General features: G+C 43.9%; 1 protein-coding gene across 5 annotated transcripts in view; it reads right to left on the reverse strand.

Moving 5' to 3' along the window:
* Window positions 1-27780, reverse strand: part of AUTS2 (activator of transcription and developmental regulator AUTS2) — a 1079640-nt gene that overhangs the window by 653650 nt on the left and 398210 nt on the right. For all 5 annotated transcript variants that reach the window (XM_087717194.1, XM_087717195.1, XM_087717197.1 and 2 more), the window contains one exon: window positions 12418-12519. In XM_087717194.1, the coding sequence (XP_087573320.1) occupies window positions 12418-12519 (102 nt within the window). The remainder of the gene's footprint in view (window positions 1-12417; window positions 12520-27780) is intronic.

The raw sequence follows: 27780 nt of genomic DNA on the forward strand, positions 1-27780 counted from the left end.
AATGCAATTAATTATGTTCCCTGTAAAACAAGACAACATCTTCTAAAGATTAATGTGACATTTAGGTTCGTTGTTGGTCATAGATTGTTACCCCACGTTCCTTGGCCAAGATAGGATAGGACATAAGCGAGGCTCAGAAAGAGCCGACAACCTCACAGCATCCCAGGAACTTCTGTTACTCCACAGCAGTGGTGAAACCTTTTTTTTTTTTTTACTACTGCTTCTGTGGGCGTGGTTTGGTGGGGTCATGTGACTGTGTAGTCATGCAACTGGGAGATCAAAAGACATTTAACAATGTCCTGCTGAGCAGGGTTGGACTAGATGACCTCCAGTTTCCTTCCAGCCCTGGATTATACTCTGAAGCTATGTGTCAGGTTTGTAGTCCTTCCTTCCCCTCGTTTTTCCCTCCCTCCTTTTTTCCTTTTCTTTCTTCCTCTTTCTTTCTTCCTTCTCTCTCTCTCTCCCTCTCCCCCCTCTCTCTCTTTCTTTCTTTCTTTCTCAGCACCCCCCAACCCCCCATTTTTGGTCTAGCAGGCTTAAGGGAAGTCTACTGGGAGCAAAAATGGACCCCCCCACCACCCTATTTTTGGCTGTGCAACATGTGATTGCTGGAACCTTTTTTAAAAAAATCATTTTTAGTATTTTTTACTACCAGTTCAGGCGACATTTCACCCCTGCTCCACAGGTATCTGCAGAGCATGTGTCGAAAGTCAAGACAGTGGCTGCAATGATGCAACCCTAGCATGGTCCATGGGCTGTCACTTTTATGTGAGCTTCACTGGGTGCCATCTGCTTCTGGGTGCAATTGAAGGTGTTGGCTATCACTGTTAAAGCCCTTTAAGGCATGGTTCCAGAATTTCAAAGGAACCATCTTGTTCCAATGGGACTGGCCCATTGCTCCAGCAGAAAGTGGCTAGGACAGTGATGGCTAACCTTTTTGTTGTCGTGTGCCGAAAGGACGCCTGCGATAGCTCGCGCCTGCCCGCAACTATAATACAATGGATGCACAACACACACACACACACACACACACACACACACACACACACACACACACACATATCTGCATATGCACGCATGACCCTCCCCCACTTGACCCCCCCAGATCCCTTTCTGGGCCTAGCAGGCCTCCCTGAAGTCTCCTGGGACCAAAAATGGGCAGCCGGGGGACCTCTACCGCCCCCACCCCGTGCAACCCCCCCACCCTGTGCATGTTCACATGATCCCTTTTCTCCCCACACATACCCGTGCATCTCCCATATGCACCCTGCCCCCAGTGCATGCACAGCAGAGACCTGAAAATCAGAAGGCTAGCGGGAGGCACACGCGCACAGGCGTGCCCGCAGAGAAGGCTCTGTGTGCTACCTGTGGCACGCATGCCATAGATTCACCATCACGTGCCTAGGGATTTCAGCAGGCAGCGTCTAAGTGAAGAGCCTTTCCTGCTGTGGGCCCCTCCTTTGGAAGCCCTTCCTGGTGGAGGTGCTTTACCCCCAGACTTTGGGTCTTCCGAAGGAACTTTGCCAGTTGAGATGGCACCCTGATGGAGGTGCTTTACCACAGGGGTGCTTGGGGTAGTGACAGGGAAAGGACTACCTCCTCTCCACTCAGGCTTTTAGTGGCCTTTTAGTCTAATTGAGTCCTCTGTAATTTTCACTGTTCACTGTATTTGCTATTTTTATTTTATTTTATTTGTAAGTGACCCATTTGCTTTGGCTATAGAGGTGGCCAGCAAATAAATTTAATGAATAGCATATATTATTTATTTATTTATTGAATAATATGATTTATTATTTATATGTACAACAAATAAATAATAAATATAGACAGTATATTTTATAAGCATCGCACACCGAGGCTTCGACCACACCATTGTAGATGGCATCTTGACATCTTTTACCATACCTGTAGATACCTCTCTCTCTATGCTGAATCTAGATTTAAATCTGAATCTCCCCACTCCATGTCCAAACCCTTAGCCTCTATATAGCAAATGATTGCTTTCAAATGCAATGTCATTTTTTTTCCATGTATATTTAATGAAGTTTTTCTATTAGACACAGTTAGGTAAAAGTAAAGGTTCCCCTTGCACATATGTGCTAGCCATTCCCGAATCTAGGGGGCGGTGCTCATCTCCGTTTCAAAGCCAAAGAGCCAGCACTATCCAAAGATGTCTCTGAGGTCATGTGGCCGGCATAACTCAATGGTGATCCCTATTTTTCTACTTGCACTTTTTATGTGTTTTCAAACTGCTAGGTTGGCAGAAGCTGGGACAAGTAACTGGAGCTCACTCCGTTACGCAGCGCTAGGGATTCGAACCACTGAACTGACGACCTTTTGATCAACAAGCTCAGTGTCTTAGCCACTGACCCACCACATCTCTTATAGCCCCCATTCTCCCCTCCCGCCACAAAAAAGAAAGGAAGAAAGATACAGTTACTTCTAAGCACTTTTCTTTATTGTTCCTCACCTACAGATAGAAGAAACCTTGCCAAAGTAAAGCAATTCCTTGCATCATTACAGAGAATTCTTGGAGAACTTCTAAGGAGGAGCGGTCTTAGCTCTCTTCCTTCCAGTCAAATTGTCTGCTCTTCACTGTCTCTTGGTCCTCTGGAATGCAGCCCCTCCTCCCTCCTGGGAATCCAGACCTCATTCCACCACAATTGTCTATGGAGATTCTCAAGTCATCCACCTCCCAAAGGTGCTTTTTTCAAAAGGCAACCGGACTTCCTTTTGTTTTTTCCTTGAAGACCTTTCCCTTCTCATCCAAGAAGCTTCTTCAGTTCTGAAGGAGAAGCTTCTTGGATGAGAAGGGAAAGGTCTTCTAGGAAAAAAACAGAAAATGGTTCCATCGCAATCAATTTTCCATCCTTTCTCCGCAGATGACCCAAATGGATGCCCAAAACAAAATAGCTCCTATCTATTTTTATTCTACACAGGATTTCCTTCCCTGAGCATTAAAAAATAATGTAATTCCAATGTAGCACTTAAAGCAGAGTTTATATGTTATGCTAAGATATAATGTGGTTTATTTGGTTTCAGGAGTGGGTTGCTGGGGCGAGGGGAGTTTGCAGGGGTTTGGGAGAACCTCTAGCTAAGTTTCTGTGCAGTTTGGAGAACCTCCAAATCCCACTCCTGGCTGGCCCCACCCACCCCCTCCCCTCCCAGGAGTCCCCACGCAGCCCGTTTTGGATGCAGGTAAGTGCAGGGTGCACGCAGATGATTGGGAGGGCAAAAAATGGGCCAACCAGAAGTTCAGGAAGGCCAGAAATAGACCCGTTTCCGGCCTCCAGAGGGACTCCGAAGCCTGGGGAGGTCATTTTGGCCTTCCCAGAGGCTTGAGAAAAGCCTCTGGAGCCAGGGGAGGACAAAAACTGTCCCCGCCCACCATGGTGCGGGAGGCCGAGTAGGCCACGCCCACCAGGGCCACGCCCACCCAGCACCCATGCAGAGAACCCCTTGCTAAAAATTTTGAAGCCCACCCCTGGTTTTAGCTTGGCATCCTATATATGCCTCCCATTAATAGATAGTGTGTGATTAAATAATCTGTATTTTTCAGAGTATAAGACACACCTTTTTTTCTCTCAAAAAAAAGGCTGAAAATCTGGGTGCATCTTATACACTGAATACAGCATTTTTGGCCTCCCGAAACCCTGCCTCCTTTGCAAAAATGGCCGTGCATAGGCTTTAGGAGGCTTCCAGAGTGTTCCTGGGGGGCTGGGCAGGGCAAAAATGAGCAAAATATGAGCCATTTTTTTGCTCATTTTGCGGGGGGGCAGCCCCCAGGAGCACTCTATAAGCCTCCTAAAGGTTATACATGGCCTTTTTTTTTTTGACAAAAAACAGGCCTGTTTTTGCAAAAAATGGGCCGTTTTTGGGAGTTCTGCAGAGTGCAGATTTTTTTTTTAATTTGCCTCCTCAAAATCTTGGTGTGCCTTATACTACGAAAAATATGGTACGTAATATAATGCCAGCCATAATTTTTTTTGTATCCCACTGCAATATCCTGTGGCAGTTTCCATATTTTATTACCTCTGGCAGCCATTTTCCAGTACTCCATTAGCAAATTCTATAATATACTAGAATATTTGAGAACTGATGTGTATCTATAAATAAAGCCTAAAAAAAAAACCAAGAAAAGAAGAAGAAGCTTTTCAAAAGAAGAGTGGAATGGGGGGGAGGAGACGAAGCTCCAGGAGAAATGCATGAAAATGCAAGTAATTCAGAGGGAAAGAGGAGACAAAAGGTTGGGTGGAACTGAATTCCTGGATGAAGGAAAGAGAAGGAGCAGCCATCTTGCCTCCAAGCCAAGTCTCAAGTGAACGAATTCCACTGCAGGCAAGGTTTTGATGAGACAAACTTGGTGACAGGGCTCTCTGCTTTACATAAGGGCTGAGGGGGAGAGAGCTGACAGCTCCAACATCTTCTGAGCCCTAGGGCAGTCTTATCCAGAAAGCAGAAAACAAGTTGTCAGTCCCACAAAAGCAACACAAATGGAAATATAGCAAGGGGGGAGCAGCTGGAGGTTGGGAGAATAAGAAAAGCAGAGCAAAGGGCCAAGGCACTCTGCATGGACTCAACCCCTCAATGCCAAGTGCTGTTGGCTAATTAATTGGCCTTAGTCTGCCACAGGGTAAGTTTTCATCTTCTTCTTCTGCCTACACATTTATTTCTGAGAATGCCTTCCCTCCCCTTTCCCTCTGTCAACCTCTCCCCACGTGGGCTGCGGGAAAAAGGATGGGAGATCTATACCATTTTAGACAAGTGACTGTCCTCTCTCTTCAGAGGTGGGTTCCTACCAGTTCGCACCTATTCGGTAGAACCGGTTCGTCAAATCTACCGAACCGGTTAGAAGAGGTTCCACCAGTGGACCCGGAAAGCAGGCCACACCTACAGAAGAGGTTCCAAAATTTTTTGAAACCCACCACTGACTTGCATGCTTCAATGCCAGAGTTTCTGAGCCAACATGACTGGAGGAGGAATTCTGGGAATTGAAGTCCACAAGTCTTAAAGCTGTCAAGTTTGAACATCCCTGGGGGGGGGGGTTTCTTTAGGGTTAGGGGTGCAAGGATCTTGTAACTTGACAGCTTTAAAACTTGCATGCTTCAATGCCAGAGTTTCTGAATAGCTACTTGGACCGACCTAAGTACTAATTCATAATTTCATATCCAGTCACATGAGTGGCAAGCCACTCCCACAAAGGAGGCCACACCCACAGAGTAGGTTCGAACAATTTTTGAAACCCACCACTGTCTCTCTTCTTAAAAACCTCCAGTGATGAAGCACCCACAAGGTCTGAAGGCAAGTTCTGTTCCACTGGTTAATTGTCCTCATTGTTAGGACGTTTCTCCTTAATTCCAGGTTGCTTCGCTCCTTGATTAGTTTCCATCCATTGTTTCTTGTCTGGCCCCCTGATGCTTTGGATAATAGGTTGATTCCTTCTAGAGAGCCGAGGTGGCGCAGTGGTTAAATGCAGCACTGCAGGCTACTTCAGCTGACTGCAGTTCTGCAGTTCGGCTGTTCAAATCTCACCGGCTCAAAGTTGACTCAGCCTTCCATCCTTCCGAGGTGGGTAAAATGAGGACCCAGATTGTTGGGGGCAATATGCTGACTCTGTAAACCACTTAGAGAGGGCTGAAAGCCCTATGAAGCGGTATATAAGTCTAACTGCTATTGCTATTGCTATTCTTTGTGGCAGCCCCTCAAATATTGGAATACTGCTATCATGTCCCCCCCTAGTCCTTCTTTTCTCTAAACTGGCCGTACCCAAATCCTGCAACCGTTCTTCATATGTTTTAGTCTCCAGGCCTTTCATCATCTTAGTTGCTCTTCTCTGCATTTTTTTCCCCAGAGTACAAAATCCATCAAAATCGAATCCATCATCGGTAAGTGCTGCAACCCGTTTTCTGAATGAAGGCTAGTTTTCATGCTCGTAACTCGTAACTGAATATACAGGGTAGTCCTCAATTTATAACCATTCGTTAGTGACCGCATTGCAAGAGCATTAAAAAAGGCTGGTCCTCATACTTATGACGGTTTTAGCATCCCCATGGTCACTTGATCAAAATTTAGGTGCTTGGCAACTAGTGCATGTTTACAATGATTGTGCCACCCTGGGCTCATGTGACTTTGCACAAGCGAAGTCAAAGGGGGAAACTGGATTTGCTTAACAGGCACTTGACAAGGGTGGTGATTCATTTAGCAACCACAGCAAAAAAAAAAAAAAAAAATGCAAAATTGGGTGTGACTCACTTAATAATGGCAATGGAAATTCTGGTCCCAACTGTGGTCATAACTCAAGGACTACCTGTAACGCTTGTTGTTGGGTTAGTGCCACTTAGCCAGCCAACAGCAGATGCTTCCTTTAGACCTAGGATGGGGATTTAATGGCATAATTTATCTGCCACCCTTAGGAAGGTTGGATATGTACAATGGTTACTACAGGGGTGGGATTCAAATAATTAAGCAACCCGTTCTCTGCCCTAATGACCAGCTGGGTAGGCGGGACTCAGTGGTCATGTGATTGGATGAGTGTGGCCAACTCAACATCACTCACATTGTTGGGCGCTTCGCCTTAGCTATTGCAATGTAATAAGGGTTAACAAAGGGGCAGTTTCTGTAAGCAGGTCAATAAAGATTAGGTTAGGAACATGACCAGAATGTTTCCTTCCTGCCTTCCTTACAGGATTAGCCATGTAAAGTGAAAAAAAACACCAAAATAAGATTTATTCCAAAAACCGGTTCTCTGAACTGCTTAGAAAGTTAGCAACCGGTTCTCCGGGATAGATGCAAACTGGCTGAATCCCACCACTGGGTTACCACAACCACAGTCTGCTCCAAAGATGTCTACTGCAGGGATGGGTTTCAATTTTTTTTACTACCGGTTCTGTGGGTGTGGCCGCCCTGACGTGACTCTCTCTCTCACACTCACACAGTCACATGCCCCCCCCACCCACTTATTCTCACCCACAGAACTGCGAAAATGTCTGTTTTGCCAGCTGGGAGGCCGGGAAGGCCACGTGGAAGGCAGGGAAGCTTGGCAGGGCCGCGGGTAAGGAAGCAGGGGCAGGTAGCTAAGCCGCGACTTGCAGGCTTACCTGGCAGACAAATCAGGGGGTGCAGCGCTTCAGGCAGGCAAGCTGCAGGGCAGAGATTGGGTGGGGCAGGGCCAGCGAGTGGTGACTGGGGAACCTGTTTGGAGGGCATGGCCAGGCTGCCATTACTACTGGTTCGGAAAGGTACGTCAGATTTTTACTACCTATTTGGGCGAACCGGACTGAATCGGTAGGAACCCACCTCTGGTCTATTGATTGTACTGGCCACCAGTAGACATATGTTCACTGTCTTAAAGTCACCTCTGCTAACAAGCTATTATATCAGTCTATGTTCCTCTTCATGTCACACCTCAGTGTCTCATTATATAGTGATGGTTAAAAGCACAAATGCCATGGAAGACAGTTCTCTGCAGAACTGAGGATATTCCTATCCTTCTCACCATAATCACAGTTCCTACCTTAATCACTGTATTGATTAATTAATCATTCATCCATCCATCTATCCATATGTTTATATAGATGAATACTCAACTCCATATGGCTTAGGGAAAGGCATGTGTAACATTGTAGGGACGCTGGGAAAATAACGGAAGAAGGATAGATATGAGCTCTCAAGAGACAGAGGGTGAGTGGTTGGCAGGTTATCTGATAAAGGGAAGCTCAGTCCTGATCTGTGTTTTTCAACCACAGCAATTTTAGGATGGTCGACCTCTGCTTCAGAAAAGGGAGAAAAAGTGGAGAAAACATGGAGGAAATGTGAAGGTGAAGTTAAGGAAGAGGAGAGGAGAGGGGAGCAGTGGGGAAGGGAGGGGAGAGGAGAGAGGAGGGGAGAGGATTGGAGCAGAGGGGAGAGGAAGGGAGAGGATTGGAGCAGAGGGGAGAGGAGAGGAGGGGATTGGAGCAGAGGGGAGGAGGAGGGGAGAGGATTGGAGCAGAGGGGAGAGGAGGGGAGAGGATTGGAGCAGAGGGGAGAGGAGAGGAGGGGATTGGAGCAGAGGGGAGGAGGGGAGAGGATTGGAGCAGAGGGGAGAGGAGGGGAGAGGATTGGAGGGGATTGGAGCAGAGGGGAGGAGGGGAGAGGATTGGAGCAGAGGGGAGAGGAGGGGAGAGGATTGGAGCAGAGGGGAGAGGAGAGGAGGGGATTGGAGCAGAGGGGAGGGAATTGGAGCAGAGGGGAGGAGGAGGGGAGAGGATTGAAGCAGAGAGGAGAGGAGGGGTGGGGAGAGGGGAGTAGCAGGGAGAGGGGAGTAGGAGGGAGGGGAGAGGAGTGGAGCGGAGGAGACCGGATGGGAAAGGAGGGAAAAGAAAGGAAAGGAAAGGAAAGGAAAGGAAAGGAAAGGAAAGGAAAGGAAAGGAAAGGAAAGGAAAGGAAAGGAAAGGAAAGGAAAGGAAAAAAGCCTGAAATAGTATTTTCTTTGGAGCCTAAGAGAAGTTACTGAGGTGAATTAAAATGTTATTATATAGAGAAATAAAAATGGATTAAACAAATTGGCACTTTCATTTCAGCTTCTCATTAACCAGCATCCTTGATTTCTTTTCCTTACACTTCTCTCTTGCTTTGTTAGCCAGGATAATTCTCCCGTCTTCCTGTGTTGTCTTTTAAATTCAGGCCCAACCCTTTCCCATGACTAGGAGTGAAACTGACATCAGGCATCAAGTCAGACTGTTGGGCAGACTCCAGGAAAACCTTCACCAGTCATGCCAACTCAAGTTCATTTCATCGGAGGGACCAGAGACTGAACCTGGGTAAGAGGCTTTTGCTGGCTATAACTAAAACTAAAGGCCTTTCTGGGAATAAATGAAAGTTGCAACACTCAGTGAGTATTTTTTACTATAAGAACTAGGGAAGTTATTAAACAAGACACATCCCTAAATATAGTAGAAGCAACATTCATTCTTGGTGTCTTTTTCTTCCTTTGGTATGGCTCTAATGGCAGAAAGTGAAGAGGAACTAAAGACTCTTTAGTAAAGAGCCTCTTGATGCGAGTGGAGGAGAGTGCAAAAGTTTGCTTGAAACGCAACATTAAGAAACCTAAGATCATGGCATCCGGCCCTCTCAATTCCTGGCAAATAGACGGGGGAGAAATGGAGGTAGTGACAGATTTTATTTTCCTGGGCTCCAAGATCACCACAGATGGGGACTGCAGCCAAGAAATTAAAAGATCCTTGCTCTGGAAGAAAGCTAGGACAAATCTAGCACACTAAAAAGCAGAGAGATCATCCTGCCAACAAAAGTGCATATAGTCAAGACTATGGTTTTCCAAGTTGCTGTGAATGTTGGACCATAAGGAAGGCTGAGCACCAAAGAATGGAGGCCTTTGAACTATGGTGCTGGAGAAGACTCCTGCGAATCCCTTGGACTGCAAGGTGATAAACCAGTCAGTCCTAGAGGAGATCAACCCTGACTGCTCTTTAGAAGGCCAGATCCTGAAGATGAAACTCAAATACTTTGGCCACCTAATGAGAAGGAAGGACTCCCTGGAGAAGAGCCTGATGCTGGGAAAGATTGAGATCAAAAGAAGAAGGAGATGGCAGAGAATGAGATGGCTGGATGGAGTCAGAGGAATTGTTATAGCAATAGCACATAGAGTTATATACTGCTTCGCACTGCTTCACAGCCCTCTCTAAGCGGTTTACAGAGTCAGCACATTTCCCCCAACCATCTGGGTCCTCATTTTATCCACTTCGGAAGGATGGAAGGCTGAATCAACCTTGATCCGTTCAGAATTGAACTGCTGGCAGTCGGCAGAATTAGCCTGCAATACTAACCCTAACCCTAACTACTATGTCACCATGTGTTGTTATTGCAAATGGATACTATCAGAGCTGACACTAGCCACAGCACAGAACAACTCAAAGAAATAGTGCAATTTTTCCAACCCAGAGAATAACTGACTTCACCCTCTGCTACATATAAGACACGTTTTCTCCTTTCTTTTAATATTCCCAATAATGAGACCACAACACATTCTCTCTTGGGCTCACCCTCCTTCCTAGACAAGCAGCAGAGAAAAATGATATCCATGCAAGAGGTAGACTATCGTTGTTATAATAAGCACTAAATTTAAAATTGTAGCTCAGAACTAATTTTTTCCTTTAAAAAAACATTCAGACAATCTGTACTTCGGCAAGAGGAAAATATAGATTATTTGTTTTAGCTTGGCTAGCAAGATATTTATCTCATCATAAAGGCTTGTTAAGTCAATGTTACTAGTGAGCTGGAGATCTTGGGAGTTTGGATAAAAGCCAATTTAAATTTCTGCTATGTTAGCAAAGTAGGCATGTGATTATTATTAGCAGAAAGATTTCCAACCGCTCCAACAGATGGCATTGTCCCTTTGTGAGTATGGATTGCAAGTATTCACGCCATATTTATCAGTTGTTGTGATTTTAATGCTAGTCTTACAACTTTGCTTTTCCAAGCCCTTACTATTGAGATCATGGCCAAGTCAACGTTTACCCAGACCCTTGCTTTTTATTTTCAATTTTGTCTGAAAAGGATCACTGTTTTCCCCCAACTTATCGCTGGTACGTCTCCTGACAAATGTTTTGAAAAAGATCTTGGGCTCCGTGGATATTTCCATAACTTCATTCTTACAAATGCTAGTTGGCTGCATTCTTATGGGCCCCAGGACAGGCCTCAATCTCTTAACCAATTGCTAGAATTAAGAGGACATAGTTGTTTTTTTCTCTAGGAAATATCTGTGTTTTGTTACTATACCCACATTACCAATTTGTGAAGAACATACCATGAAAAAGAAGAGAAGGTTCCCACTGGGCCACAGAGGTTCATCTATTCAACATACAGTGATACCTTGATACTCAACTGCTTTGAAACTCATCCAATTTGGTACTCGGTGTATTTTGATGTGAAAACTTTGTTATGGTGTTCATTATTTGTTGACACTCAACAAGGGTCGAATTTGTCACTGTCAGCTGTCTTGTGACTCACTACATTAGTCCTTATGGGAAAAATTGGTTTGGTACACATCATTTTTGGATCTCATTGCACCTCCTGGAACCAATTAACAATGAGTACCAAAGTACCACTGCACTCCATCCTGTTCTGATTAAAGCAATATTGCCTCACCAAGAAGATATACTACAAGGCTGCATCTTACCATTGTTGGTCATCTATAACTGATTTTCAATGACAGGTTGCATTATATCTGACAGTTAGTTCTTGTGGGTGATAAACATTCATAGATTGCCTCCTCCCAAATGAATATACACATGGTCCTTAAATTACAACCACAATTAGGACCGAAAAACTTGTTGTTAAGTGGTGCAATTAAGCAAGACATCATGTGATGACAACTTGTGACCTTCCCTGGTAGCTTCCCCACTGACTTTGCTCATCAGAAGCTGTCTGGGAAGGTTGCAAATGGCAATCACATGACTGCAGGATGTTGCAATTGTTGCTAGTGTGAGCTGCTGCCACACACCGAAATTGTGATCACATGACCCCAGGGACACTCTGCCAAGTAAATTTGAAGACCTGTTGTAAGTCCCTTTCTTCGGTATCATTGGAGTTTATAATGATCATTAAATGAATGGTTGTAAGTTGAGGACCACATGTATCTCATTTACTTTTGGAGTCTCCCGTCCAGTTGACTACGGACACTTTTTCCTGAGTGTTTCAGTTCATCACGTCCAGCAATCAACATCCCACAATGTTTCCTTTAAAGCAGGATTCTCCAACCTTGGCAATTTTAAGACTTGTGGACTTCAACTCCCAGAATTCCTCAGCTAGAGAACTCTGCTTTAAAGCATCATAGTTTTGGGTAGGTGAGCACCGATTACCTCCCTCCGACCGATTAGATCGCACAGACTGGGCCTCCTCTGAATTCCATCTGCCAGTCAATGTCGACTGGCGACTACACGGAGGAGAGCCTTTTCTGTTGCAGCTCCGACCCTGTGGAACGATCTCCCCGTCAAGATACGCACCCTCACCACCGTCCAGGCCTTCCGCGCAGCCCTCAAGACCTGGCTCTCCCAACAGGCCTGGGGATAAGTCCTTAATTTGCCCCACCCGAGTGTTGAATGTAGAATGCATGTTGTGTTTTTACTACTTATTTTGTTTATATATTGTTTATTTTGTATTGTACCCCCTCCCTAATGGTTGTAAGCCGCCCTGAGTCCCCTCAGGGAAAAGGGCGGCCTATAAATTTTAATAAAATACCTAAAAAAAATGTTAAATTTACTGGTTTGCAAAAATACCCTGGAAATAGCTCCATGGTTGAGTCATTAGTGCCTGGAGCAAAAACAGATGTCTTTGTCTCATTCCACCCCCTCCAGACTGGATTAAGCGTCCATGTAAGAGGCATCTGAAGCAATGGTACCCTCCAAAAGTCACACTTACGTCACTGAGTCTCTCTCTCGAGCTGCTCCGATGAAAGCCTTTCGATTCTCCGCTTGCACTTTCACTGTCACTGTCTCGGCAGCTGTTTTGGCCCGGATTAAGCTGCAGAACAAAAGTAAGAAATAAAAGTTTACAGTCTGTTTAAGAAAGATCTATGAAGGCATCCATTCTAGACTGGAGATGAAGCACAACAGTTGCTCTATCAAACCATCTCTTGGTTTGGTCCCAGTAATTGTGTTGCCAAAGGCAGAAGTCGAAATAGCATCCATTCACGGTTAATTGAAACTTTTTTTCAACTTTAATCATGATAAACTATTGTCTAGGAATATAATCTAATATAATTGGGTTGGCAATATATAAATCATGTAACAATGTTGTACCTGTTTCCTTAAATCATACTGTAAAATGTGATTGGTTGCTGTTTTCCTCAATCGGCCATAAGAGGGAGCCAGAATGACCGTTAACTCTCTGTTTGTTAGATGCTGATCTGATCTGAGTGTTTTGGAAGCTGGCTGTTAGAAAGTGCCGTGAGCTATTGTAAGTTTTGCAACTGCTAGCAAACTTTGAGTACCAGACTGTTTGTATGATTATGGACTATGTTATTTGGATTATCCCTTAACTGAAAGACATTGATGACTGACTGTCTTATCCGTGTATGACTTGGACTGTTTGATGGACTCTGATACCTCTATTTCCACGAAAGTAAAAGCCTATTTAAACTGCAGTGTCTCTGTATGCTGGTTTGTGTGTTCTCCAACACAACTCTCACAACGCTTCGCTGAACGCACTCACTCTCCCAATGGGGAGCTTACCTGATTTGAGCATATTTTTTGGGGGGGGGGCGGGGTTTGAAAGGAAGGTTATGTGGCAGATTTTAGATCTATCTGTTCTGACCTAGGCTTCTTGAGACAGTAAAAAATCACATGCTTAGTCCCAAAAACCTTCTTTTTATTTAAACGGCTGTGAATAATGTTCATTCTCAGCCCATAATGATTCACAAACAGTCTGTAAAGAGTCCAGCAGATGTCTGCCACACTCTTTCAGGGTAATGCTGATAAGCACCCACCTTTATCTCACTTGAAACACTGCCAATTAGTTTTGCAAGGCCACACGGAGCACAGAGTCACAGGGAGCTTCTCAGAGTTTGAACCGACTAGAATGAACAAAATTGCTTCCTGCAAAGGTTCAAGTCCATTGTCTCCTCTTTTATGTCTTATGGGAGAGGCCAATCATCTCCACCCTTACTCCCGAGTCATCCTTTTTGTCTTAATTGTTCTTGCCTTCTGGCAGCTCTGCGCATGCATACACTGTGAACAGGCTCACACTGTTCTTCTGCCTCGGTGATGTCAGATTCTGGAGGGTCCGGAGGCAGCACATAACTACCAGATGACCCTGGCCCCCTGTCTGCCTCTGACTCAGGCCCCTTGTTCGAGCCTTCCCCAGATTCCAGGACTGGCCCATGTTCCTCCTCACTGTCCGAATTTGCTGCCAGCTCCTCAGGCTGCCAGCAAACCACAACACTATCCACTGTACCTGAGATACCTGTCTACAACTATTTGCACTGTTCAAGTGACCCTGAGGGCACAGATAAACCTCCAAGTGGCCTCAACATCTCTCAGAGGGAGTGCTAATGACCAGATGACTGTAAGGAATAGAAATAGAAATAGCACTTAGACATATATACTGCTTTACAGTGCTTTACCGCCCCCTCTAAGCAGTTTATCGAGTCAGCCTATTGCCACCAGCAATCTGGCTCCTCATTTTACCCACCTAAGAAGGATGGAAGGCTGAGTCAACCTTGAGCCTGGTGAGAATTTGAACTGCCAAATTGCAGGTAGCCAGCAGTCAGCAGAAGTAACCTGCAGTACTGCACTCTAACCACTGTGCCACCGTGGCTCATGGTCCTTCCATTCTCCACTGAAGAAGCTTCTTGGATGAGAAGCAAAATGTCTTCAAGGAAAAACAAAGAAAGTCCAGTTGCCTTTTGAAAAAGCACCTTTGGGACAACCAAGACCTGGATGATTGAGAATCTCGACAGATGGCCTGTGGCCATCTTGTTCCCTGATAGACCAGCTCTGGACTTGGGCAAGTGTGACTGAGCAGATGGAACTAAATTCTGATTGTCTGAATGATTGTCTATCATTCCCCAACATGATACTACATCTAAGGACCCAATGGTGGCTGGTGCCAGCAATCAAAAGGAAGCATAAACATCTTCATTTCCGATAATATTCCTGAAGTCTTAAACAGCTCTTTCTCATCACAAATTTTGTACCCCACAGAAACCTTGGATAACGTTAATCAACTGCTCGACAGTAATTTGGAAACCCTTCAATTTAGTGATCAAGTATGTGCTCTGTACACAGAAACATTCATATTTAATTGTTGGGATTTCAAGGAAATGCTGGAAAAACTCTTGCCAGGATATCTGATAATCCACCGCCAGATATTATAGACAACCCTGGACTGGATAGCTCCTGGGGATCGACGTTCTTTCATAAAGGATTTTGTGATTCAAAGTGTGGGATGCAATCAGAGGCTAAGTGCCACTGAATGCAGTGCAATATCCAAGGAGAAAGGTATTGGGTTGAATTTTTCATCATGGAGAAAAGCTACCTAGGTAGTCACTAAAGAGTCGACAATGACTTGATGGTATGTAATCATCATCATCGCACTAGGGAACATAACATATCTGGGAGTACTTCATTTTGGGTACCCGTTCACAGCTTCGATCATGCTTTGAAATTATGACTCAAAGTTGTAACAAAGAAAGCACCTCCATCCCCAAATAGAAATGCATGCCTTATAGCAGGGATGTCAAACGCAAGGCCTGCGGGCCGGATCCAGCCCATGGGTTGGATCCAGCCCGCGGAGTGCTTAAATCTGGCCCATGGAAACAGCCTGGAAATAGCAAAGGACCAACCCACAGTGCCTCTGGCAGCCAAAACGGGGTGGGTGAAGCCACATACGGCCCCCAACACACCTGGTTTTCAGCCTGGATGGCCTCCTGCAGCACTCTGCAGGCCAAAACGGGGCATGGGGGGCCGTGCAAGACCCCCGTGTCCTATTTTGGCCAGTAGGGTGCTGCAGGAGGCGTCCATCCAATCTTCCCCTCCCCCCCAGCCAGGCTGCAGAGGAGAACTACAATGCTGATCTGGCCCTCAGAGAAATCCAGTTTGGCACCCCTGCCCTATAGTATAATTTGCTCAGATTTGGTTAACAGATTCTCCATCAATCAGCCTATTTTGATTATATGACCCTACATTAGAATGATCTTGTAGAGAAGCAAGCTTCTTCATAATAAACCAACAAACAACCTGACATTTTGCCATTCAGCTAATTGTGAACAAATAAATAGACAGATGGATATTTCACCACCAAGTTATAGACAGTAAATATTATTTCAATCTACTAGCCCCTGACCACAATAGAAATTAAACGTACAAACCAGCCATTCATATGCAATTATTTCTTCACAACTACAGTAATCTGGGTTTTTAAGCTTTTCAAATATACTCAAAGACCCTGCTTTCCTTCGAATGTGACTGGCTAAAATGGCTATGCACACAATTGAAGCATGTACATCAGTAATGGTATTCTATTTTCTTCACTACTGGTTCGGTAGCGGGAGTGCGCCCACCCGCAGGCTTGCTCGGCTTGCACGCAGAACAACTGTGCAATGTGCAGAAGGTTGTTCCTGATGTCTGGGTAGGTGGGCGGAGCCTCACGCCACCACCACTACCGGTTTGGCCGAATCGGTGCAAACCGGCAGCATACACCTCTGATATGCATGTATAATCAGGTAGAGAATTCCAGAGAAATATGACAAACTGAAGGTGTCTCTATAAAAGCAGAGCTGATGTCCATGATGAAGACAAAAAAACCAGTGACTGGTTACTTGGAACCTCTCTGGATAAAGAGAGGATGGGAGATGGCCCACATATTCTCTGAACAGCTGCACTTTGCAAGGAGGCCAAAGGACAGCAATTTTCCATGGGTGTCAGTGGTGGCAGACAACAGGATCAGCAATCACGTGAACAACTGTGATGAAGCCTTTTAAAGCAGTGGTCCCCCAACCTTTGGGGCACCAGGGACTAGTTCCATGGGGGAAGGGAAAATTCCAAGGAAGGGAGGGGCATGGTTTCGCTCATGCACAGATGAAGCTTTACTTACTTGCACCTGGTTCCTAATGAGCCATAGACTGGTGACAGTTTGTGGCCCAGGGTTTGGAGACCCCTGTTTTAAAGAACTCTAGGTTTGTAAATCTCACTGTCAGGGCTGCAATTATATCCCTTTTAGGATCTTTGGCCTGCCACATTTTCTCTTATTTCATTATGCTGATTCATTAGTGTAGTTGTTGGGAGGGGGGAATAGAAAGGAGTAGGATTGTGGAATGTGTTGTTTCATTCTTTTCTAAAAGACCAAGGTCATCTTTTGTCTCTTGCACCTGACTGGAAGCAGCTGGGTGGAGATGCTAGCGTGGAAGAAGATGATTGGACCATGTGATGGATTTGTGGGTGTGGGGACAAGATCATGAACTTTTAACTGGGTGGAATCCCAGGAAGCTCTTTAGAATTAGATTCCACAGATGTGCTAAGATGTACCCTAAAGATTTATTAAATTGGAACTTTAAGGATCATTTTGCCTTGGACTCTGATTTAATTCTACATAATGGAACGCTGACACTCACTTTCTAGGAACTTTTGAAAAATACCTATCACTAGCTAATACCAACCCTATCACTTAGACTTGTATACTGCTTCACAATGCTTTACAGCCCTCTTTAAAGGGGTTTACAGAGTCAGCCTATTGCCCCCAACAATTTGGGTCCACATTTTACCCACCTCGGAAGGATGGAAGGCTGAGTCAACCTTGAGCCTGGTGAGACTTGAACTGCTGAACTGCAGCTAGCAGTCAGTTGAAGTAGCCTGCAGTAGTGCACTCTAACCACTTAAGCAGTAAGAGTACTGCTCTTACAACTTAATTATCTTAAAGTTATTAGAGACCTTCCAAACAGTACTTTGGAATATTTATGTTGAACTCTGAACGAAAGAAAAGTTCAGAATCAGCTTAAGAAAGAAAATGAAATACAAAAAGCAAAAAGCTAAATAAGATTTTGACCCAACAAAGTTATAAACAGATTAAGGATCCAGATAAATCCGGACTATTGACTTTTACCACAAGATTTTAGAATTCATTATAAAGAATAAAAGGCTTTTTTGGGGGGAACAGTTTTGTTTTGGTTGTTGTAAGTTGGTAAGTAATTTTGTGTTTTTAAAAACTGGATACCAGAGGGGATGAAATTTCTAAGGACAGGGAAAAAATGCCAACCTGCTTTTATTTATTGGGACTTAAAAATGATGCAAAATGATGTATGCTATGATGAATTTGCCCACTCATCAAACTTAGAGATACCCAAAAGCAATCAAAACACTGTTCTACCTGCTAGTTTATAACCTAATAACTATTTTTTATGTGTATGTAGAGTCCTGTATGTAGGTCAGTGGTGGGTTCCAGATCCCGGTGCAACTGGTAAGGTGCAACGGGGCCTGGCATTCCCCACATGCACGGGTGCACATGCGTGCAGTGCGTGCATGCGTCCTTACCTCCATGACACCTCTGCAACACTCCAGCTGCTCAGCGGAGCATCACGCTATGCTCCGGGCTTGTGCATGGAAGTGCTGAAGAGCTCAAATACAGGTAAGGAGCTCGGGCGGGTCGGCGGGGCCTCCGGGGCACCGTACCGGAATTGTACCCAGTGCTCCTGGCAGACACTAGTATGCCCGTACCGGGGCGTACCTCCTGCAACCCACCACTGATGTAGGTATATGTAGACTCCACAGCTTGCCTCCAGAAGTTGTGAATGCTCCAACATTGGAAGTTTTTAAGAAGAGATTAGATAACCATTTGTCTGAAGTATTGTAGGGTTTCCTGCCTAAGCAGGGGGTTGGACTACAAGACCTCCAAGGTCCCTTCCAACTCTGTTATTCTATTCCTGGCCCTTCTTGGGAATACAATTTATGCTTGAAGATGAGGGTTTATTTTGCAGAATACTAACCTATCGTTCATTTTTTTAACTAGAAGAATATTAAAAATGAACTAGTTAGGTGAGGAGCCTCATGAGCTTGCTACTCTAGAAGCCCCATTTCTAGAAAAAAATGCTTTTTTTTTTGAGCAAATAAGGCTTTCGTTTTCTGTTGAGGGATTTCCACCATATTGAGTTTTTTACTGCAACAGGAGCCGAAAAGCCAGTCAGTAAGAAGCTGTCCATGGTCCTGAATTCCATGACTTCTATTTAAGAGATTAGGATAATTAATAAGAGGCAGAAAATGTCCTTGAACTGCAACAATTAAAATACATGTCCTTAACCAATGTCTAAGAAATGTTTCTCATGGAACACACAGTAGATTTCAAGTCTGAATACATAATTTTTTTTTATAAATTGGAGTGCTATTACAAAGAAGACATGCTTCCTATACATCATCAGTGATACTTCTAATCATATATGACATACATCTACATACAATCATTTAAAAAGTGTGGCAGTAAATTCAGAATATTGTTGTGTTATGATTCTTATTTCATTCAGATACATTTAAGGCAGTCATTTGTTGGATAGATGGAGGAGTCATGATGGCACAGTGGTTAGAATGAGGACACAGATTGTTGGGGGATAATATGCTGACCCTGTAACTGCTGAGAGAGGGCTGTAAAGCAGTGGTGGGTTCCGGGCGGTATGCCCCGGTACGGGCGTACTAGTGGAATCTGGAAGCAGTGGCTGTACCGGAATTGTGTTTTGGAGGCCACACCTGCCCACCCGCGTTCCTTACCTGTATTTAAGTCAACCAGGCCATTTGTGCATGCACACACAGCGTAAGGCGCCTGCGCAACCTCCGCCGAGCAGCTGGAGCATCACAGGGCAGTGGGTGTGCATGCATGCACAGTGCATATGCCCAAGTGGATGCCCAGCCCCGTTGCAGCATACCGGTTGCGACGGGATCTGGAACCCACCACTGTTGTAAAATACTATGAAGCGGTATATAAGTCTACATGCTATTGCTATCATTCAAACCCAGGAGGTATACAACATGAATTTAGTTTGCAATCCTATTAAGATAGTCACTTCTGAATTGAGAAAAATCCCCAGGATGCAGTAGCTGTAATATACCATCATTTTGTCATAATTTTGTTTTTCTCTAAGAAAAAAACCAAGACAGGGTTATGAAATAGGATATGCTCTAAAACAGATGTCCAACCCAGGGCCCATAGGCTGTAAGCAGCCCTGGAAAGTTAGTAATGCAGCTCCATGCAACGTAAATGTTTAACTGTCAGGGTTCCAAATAACATCCAAAATTAAATCAGGGTGCAAACCAAAGTATTGCTCAAAGTTCCAATTTGTTAAGAGAGTCATGTTGGCACATCTGGGAAAACCCGAATCTGAGCTTCCTGGGTTTTCCACACACAGTTGAGAGTTCATGATCTTGACCCCCCCCCCCCATCCACAAGTCCATCACATGGTCCAATCTTCTACTGCCATGCTGGCAGTTCCACCCATCCAGTTCCGGTCAGGTGCAGAGGTGTAGAGACAAAGGATGACCTTGGATTCTAGGAAGGAATTTTATTTTGGCAACATCCCATTCTACTCCTTACTATTCCCCCCCCCAATTCCCCACTAATGAAACAGCATAGTAGGATAGAATCTTAGTGTGGCAGGCCAAAGATCTCAAAAGGAACCGGCTGCAGGCCTGACATTAACATTATTATGTGATTTTAGTGATATTTATATACATAAGCTATATTATATATTTTATATGCAGCTCAAGACAATTCCTCTTCACTCAATGTGGCCCAGGTAAATGAAAAGGTTGACACCCATCAGGGGTGGGTTCCGGCGTCTGTTACTGCTGGTTTGCCCAGGGATGCGCTTCGCATTTACGGCCTATGTGTGCATGTGCAGTAGCAAAAAACAAGATGGTGGTGCCTATGGCGCGGCCGATAAAACCGGTTCAGGGGCATGGCCGGCCGAGTTACTCCCTATTCAGCTGAACCGGTCTGAACCGGTAGGAACCCACCTCTGACACCCATGCTCTAAAAATTAGTAGTGGCAAGTGAGCAAAATGTAAATGTTATTTCAATTCCATTTAGTTAAAAATCTAGTCAAAATCTACTACAGTGTTTTTCAAACGTGGCCCTTTTAAGGTATGTGGACATCAACACCCAGTAATTCCCCAGACAGAATGAAGTCCACACATTTTTGAAGTGACACATCTGAAGGACATTGACCTAGTTTAATAGAGTTGATATGATTATAGATTATTTTTTCCCCTCTTCTTCCCTGTTAAAAATGAGAGGCTTTTAAACCATGAGTAGAAGCATCATAAAATATATTTCTTCAGCTTAATCTCTAGGCTTTGGTGATCAGTGTTAAAAGTGCAATTGTTCTTGATTGCTGTTTAATTGCTCCTTGTTGGCATCCCTCATCTTCTGGCCTGATTGATTTAGCACTGTTTTTGTCATTAAGACGCTACATCCCCATTAGGTCCTTGTAAGTCAACCGCAAGCTAACTTCTGGAACCTGAATAATTTATACAGGCAGACAGCTAAATGGTTTACGATAGAGTTTTCCAAGTTAATCATTCAGCCCTCAAAGCCTCATTTATTTCTTGGTCTTCTTTTAAGATAAATGTTTATTTGAGGTTGGAAGTCAGTTTTTTTTTCTGGATTACCTGCATGAAACCTTCACTTTCTGGTAATTTTCACCTTCTAGGTAACCTTTTGATTATATTATCTGGGGATACAGGGAGTTATAGTTTTAACATCTGAATATTAACATCCAGCTTGAGAATACAAATAAAAATCCAGAATCATGTTGTTTCCGAAATTCCTTACTGTTTACAATACTCAGCAGAGTAATGTCAAAGCAAAAATAATTCTGAAGTTCCCAAACCCCAGTCTATAAAATAAAAAAACATTTTTCCAAGCCAAGCCCCCAACCTCTCACCTAGTCCACGTAAAAAAGTTCTCATAGTTATAGGAACCATCTGCTTTAACTCCACACTTGTTGTGATGTCCTTGAACAGATTCCAGGCTCCCCCAGCATTCAACAGAATCATAGAAGTTTCGTTTCTCCATCTAACCCATTTAGAATTTTAATTTTCCCATCCAACCCATTCAAAAGCAATTTCTCCCCCGCTCCTACTCTAATAACAAGTTGAAACAAGGAGGCTTGTTTCATCCTTGACAGTAGAAGGTTTTGTAGAAGGAAGTAGAAGGAAAAGCTTAGAAAATCTGGCAGATGTTGAGGATCATTTAAAAGCCAGAAGGTGGTAATAAGAATTACTTATGTCTGTATCTCATTTCATTGACTGGGGGCAAGGCTGCTTGAAGGATCACCTCTCCCCTATTATATCCATCCAGCCCTCTGGGACAGGAAGGCAGGATATGTTGCAGCTCCATATATTAGGAAGGTACATCTGGTGGGACCATGAAAAATAAATTAATACATAAAGAATTGTTTCTATTTTTTTTGTTTGGAGGGGGGGAGGTAATGTCCTTTAGCAGAGTCAAGTTAGGCAAAATGTTTAACATGCCGAGCTAAAAAGGTTCTCCATCACGGCTCTACGATGAATTTCCCATATCATAGTTAACTTTTTTAAAATAATAGAATAATAGAGTTGGAAGAGACCTTGGAGGTTTTTTAGTCCAACCCTCAGCTCAAGCAGGAGACCCTGGCATATACCATTCAGACAGCACTACAATCTCTTATTTAAAACTCCCACCAATGGAGCACCCACAAGTCCTGAATGCAAGCATTCCACTGATTCGTTCTTCTATCTGTCGGGATGTTTCTCTTTATTTCTAGGTTAGAACTTTTCTGCACCTGAGGAAAATGTGAATGGATCTGGACAGTGGACAAGACGTGCCAGTCATGAAATTTAATTGTCTGAAGCAGGGGTGTCAAACTCAAGGCCTGAGACCTGAATCCAAGTCACAGGGTGTTTAGATTTGGCCCACGGTACTGCCCTGGAAACAATGAAGGTGTCAGGCCTGCAGCCATCTTTTCTTTTGGGTCTTTGGCCTGCCACACTTTCCATCATTCTGCTATGCATTTTCTATTGTGGGAAAATGGGAGGGGGGATTGTAAGGAGTCACATACCATGTAGTCACAACAAAATTCTTTCTAGAAAGCCAAGGTCATCCTTTGTCTCTACACCTCTGCACCTGACCGGAATTGAATGGGTGGAACTGCCAACATGGCAGTGGGAGATTGGACCATGTGATGGACTTGTGAATGTGGGGGGCAAGATCTTGAACTTTCAACTGGGTGAGGAAAACCGGGAAGTTTTCAGATTCGGGTTTTCCCAGTTGTGCCAACATGGCTCTCTTAATAAATTGGAACTTTGAACAATACTTTGCCTTGGACTCTGATTTACTTTTTGGGTGTTCTTTGGAACCCTGACAGAAGGACTGACCCGCAGTGCCACTGCCAGTGAAAAGGAAGCTCAGGAGGGCTCCATTTTCTCTGGCAGAGGGTTGCAGGAGGCAGTCACAGCTGAAAATGGAGCTCAGTTGCCCGTTTTCTCTGGCAGAGCACTCGGGCCACCACAGGTGCCCCCGACACAAGTGATATTGAGCTGGCCACGCCCACTCCAGGGTCAATCACAACCCTGATACAGCCCTTAATGAAATCGAGTTTGATACCCCTGGTCTAGAGCCTTACATCATACACAGAACTTCAAGTCTTACTAGGTTAATAGCTAACCGACAGTCACTGCAGTTGCTTCAAAACTTGTCCATGACTCTAAGCACAAGAAACTCTGATCTTTCTTTCTTTTCTTTTCAAAGTGCCTTCCCTGCGCTCCAACAGAAATGCTACGAGGAGACAGAATTGAGAGACAAATGCTGCTCATTCCATTGCTTTAATGGACCATCAAATTCTTTACCTACAATTCAGCAGCACTGAAACCTCAAAGAGGGAGTGATTGATAGAGCGGTGCGCTTGGCAAGGTGTAATTTTAACAGTGATATTTCTCACTGTGAAACCATCAGAATGCAAAGGGTCAGGAGAAGCCTGTATTTTCTTGCAATTCAGCTTTTTAAAGTATACCGCAATTCTCTCCATTTGCCACAGTTATGGCAAGTATCATATCATTCTTCCCAGGTTCCCTTGCAGCTTATCTCACTTTCGCCCTGCATCGAGAATATGCAGTTGGTAACCTTCACTGTTGCTACTTTGCACCAGCTTTTCAAAGATTTTATTTTAGAAAGAAAGAAAAAGAAAGAAAGAAAGAAAGAAAGAGGGGGGAGGGAGGGAGGGAGAGAGGAAGCAAGCAAGCCTGCCTGCCTTATGACACTCCTGATATCTTGTTGCGGCCCACCAGTGGCCAGCGGAGGAGGTTGGGGAGGAACATGGACCAGTCCAGAAGGCTGGGGAACGCTTGGAAGGCGGCTCTGCGTCAGAGGCAGAGATGGGGCCAAGGCTGTCTGACAGTTCTCAGCTGCCTTCAGAATTAGACAGCAGTGAGGCAGAGGAACAGCTGGAGCCTGTTCCCAGTGTGCTCATGCGCAGAGCTGCCAGAAGAAAAGAACAGCTAAGAAATCAGGGTCGACTTGGGAGTAAAGCCACAGGTGGACAGTAAATGGCCCCTCCCATAGGAAATAAAAGAGGAGGGAAAGGGGAGTGGGCTTTTGCAGGAAACAATTTGTTCATTTGTTTCAGGAGTGTGAAGATCTGTCCATGAATCTCAGAGACTCTGTGCCAAGTCTTTCCTTCCACAGCGCTGTGTTTGGAAAATATTTGCATGGCAGCTTTCCAAGCTAGATAAGGTCCGTGGTCATAAATTCACCTTTGAAAGACTGTTTGCCAGGCCTTGGCTAAATATGAATGAGAGGAATTCACATTTGTTTAATAAAAGGGGTTTTGTCAGGACCAGGAATCAGCTTCATGCTTTTTGGGGAAGCCTACAGTAGATCAGAACACCTGTTTTATTCCCAGCGGTGTCAAACCCGCAATGTCCCAGCAGTGCCACGTGATGTGTAGCAACTTATTCCACCTTTGCTAAACCAGGCATGGGCGTGGCCAGTGTGTGATGCATCCGGGCCATGAGTTTGACAGCCCTGCTTTATAGATTTCCAGTTTCAGCAGGAAAAGAATATATTTTAAAATTTTGGCTTGATGTGTGATGGAGGAAGCCCAGGGCAGAAACAACAAGAAAAGGGGGGGAGAAAAAATATTGTAATTTAATTAAGGGTTCAAGCTGCATTTTCCTTTTCACCTTTGTTCTAGGAAATGCCTGACACGCAAGTCTTTGTGAGGGTAGAAAATCAAAGGAACCAGTCACTCAGCCAGGATTTGAGAAGACAGCTGTAATGTCTTTATTTATCTAATTTATACAGCTATTCAACGCCATTCAAGAATTTGAGTGGCTCAAAAACAAATAGAAAACAACCAACAAATACAAGGAATTAAAAACAGTTTTAAAAAGCAATGTAAAAGCCACATAAGGTGATAAAACAAAATTCATAGCTGGAGTATGACAGAAGATGAAAAAACAACCCACAGGAAGATTGAAGGACTGATATCAGGGCAATGAATACAGGTAGTCCTCGAATTACAGCCATTCATTTAGTGACCGTTCAAAGTTACAACAGTGATGAAAAAAGTGACGTATGACCATTTTTTACACCTACGACTGTAGTAGCATCTCAATGGGCGGGTAATCAAAATCTGGACGCTTGGCAACTGGCTCATATTTATGATGGTTGCAATGTCTGAAGATCATGTGATCCCCTTTTGTGAGAAGCAAAATCAATGGGGAAGCCAGATTCACTTAACAACCACGTTACTAACTTAACAACTGCAGTGAGTTGCTTAATAACTGTGGTAAGGAAGGACGTAAAATGAGGCAGAACTCACTTAACAATTTTCTTGCTTTGCAACAGAAATTTTGGGCTCAATTGTGGTAGTAAATTGAGGAGTATCTATGTTATGTATTGAATGTATATAGTTGTGTTAACTATGTTAAAGTGAAACTAACCTTTAGATGACCCTAACTGTTAACTGTGCTAAAGTGAAAATAACCTTTAGATGACCCCAATTGTTTTGGAGGAAAATGTAGAACATTTATATTTGGGCAGGCTTTTTCTAGTTTTACCATTGATTAAGGCCCTGTGGGCCTAGAGTATAAATAACAGGCATTTGCCTGCAGTTCCTCAGTTCTAGTTTTGAGCCAATAAATGCTGTTGCAGCCATGCTGGTCTGGTTTTTGCCCACTGAAGCCCACTACACTCTGTACTCTGGCCTGCTCTTAATAGTCTTCGGAACGGATTCAGCCTAGATTTCATAGATCCAAAAACACTGCCAGCTAATTTAGAATTCTCTCTGCAAATAAAATTATTTCTTTTATGGAAGGCCCATAATTAGCAGGCCAAATCTGAGTGAGGCGAAAGAAAAGGAAATCCTTTCCTTACAAAACAAAGAGAAAAAAAATGCTATCAAGCACTAAAAATACATTATACTTTCAACGGCGAATGAACAATGAACATTTGCCAAGCGTTGGATATATTTGATCTGCAAATTAACCTCCCAAGACCCAAAATTGAACATCGGAGTGTAAAAATGTCCCACATTACACCTTAACGCAACCATTATACAAGCTCAGCAAACTTCACTGCATTCGCACCACACATTAAAAAAAAAAATGTCAGCCTCTCCATAGTGAGTAATAATTTACAAAAGAAAGCAGGCATGTGGAATATAGAGCAGGGTGGGCAGGGGGGAATTATACTTCCAGATTGGAAATATACTTCCAAATCTTGGCTGCAGATTTTTTTTTCTAACCTCCCCCCCCCCCGTTTTTTCCCCCTTTTTTTTATGGCCAACATTTTCCAAAAATCTCAGCAGATCAAAGTTCTGCAGACAGGGAGAAGAAGGAGGCGGAGGGAAGAAAGCAACCGGGCACAAAAAAAAAATTAATAACTATTTAAGTATTCTGTTTCATCATGATAACAAACAGATGGTTTTAATATTCTAGAGGCTAATTTCTGAACAATTAAAAACACAGCAAGACATTAGCATCTAATGAAACATTTTAACTATCAGCATTGGCATCTGCCATTAATTTCCACACAGTAAGGACTGTGCTCCTTTCCAATCTGTTCTTTGTTAAGGAATTTTTTCCCCCTCTTCCCCTCTCTCTCCCTCTCTCTCTCTCTCTTTCTCTCCCTCCCACCAACTTGGAATTTAGTGGAGTAGAGAATTAACAACTGTTTTCAATCAGCAATCAGCGGGTATTTCACAAGCGTTCATGGAGACCATCCATACCATGGGGGCATAAATACACCCTTCGCAATAGCTTTGATCTGAACGTAGGGCTGGGGTTTTCAGAAAGGAGTTCTAATTAGTTCTTCCTCTTGAAATGCATGGGTTAACTCCTTGTAATGGTGTCATGTCTCCTTTTATTAGCTTCTTGGGAATGGGCTGGGAAGGCGAAAAAGAGATGGGACAGAAAGCTGCCCTTAAATTCAGTTTATCCGAAGTCCCATATTTCATATTCCAGGGGGGTGGGGGGTGGGTTGAATAAAGAAAAAGACCCCACCCAGCGCCAGCAGAGACCTCATGTTTTATGAAAACCATGTGGATGAGATGTTCTTCAAAGGGACTGAAAAAATTCCATATTTATGGCTTGATTTATTACTCCATTGCTCTTTGGAGATATGGAGGTTGGGGAAGGGGTGTTGGCCATCAAAGATAATGCCCGAAAGAAGACAATCTACAATGGTTTCAAGATGGCATACTTAAGTTTCGGTAACACATCGCAAATTGCTTTAATGTCATCCAATGTTAAGTGTTGGAAAATAAGATCACATTCATTTATATAAAGGTAAATGTTTCCACTTCCCACTCTAGGGCGTGGTACTCATGTCTGTTTCTTCGCCGGGGGGAGCCAGAGTTGTCTGAAGACAATTTCCATTGTCATGTGGCCAGAATGACTATATGCCAAGGCACTTGGAATGCTGTTACCTTCCCATTGAAGTGGAAACTATTAATATACTCGCATTTGCATGCTTTTGAACTGTGAGGTGGGCAGGAGCTGGGAGACAAGGAACGGGAGCTCACTCCGTTGTGCGTTGCTTGAACTCAGGCTTTCCAGTTGACAAGCTCAGCGCCTTTAACCCAATTCATTTATATATTCAAATATATAAATTTGATATCTCTACTTTCTATCACGAGTCCCAGGGGACTGCAAACTAGGGTATACAAAACCTTTGCTAGACCAATTCTCAAATACAGCTCTTCTGTCTGGAATCCACACTGCGTATCAGACAGTAACACAATCGAGCGAGTCCGGATGTATTTCACGA

The sequence above is a fragment of the Thamnophis sirtalis genome, unplaced genomic scaffold, assembly GCF_051295495.1.
Source record: "Thamnophis sirtalis isolate CommonGarterSnake01/CBP01778 unplaced genomic scaffold, rThaSir2_p1.2 scaffold_6, whole genome shotgun sequence".
Taxonomy (NCBI): Eukaryota; Metazoa; Chordata; class Lepidosauria; order Squamata; family Natricidae; genus Thamnophis; species Thamnophis sirtalis.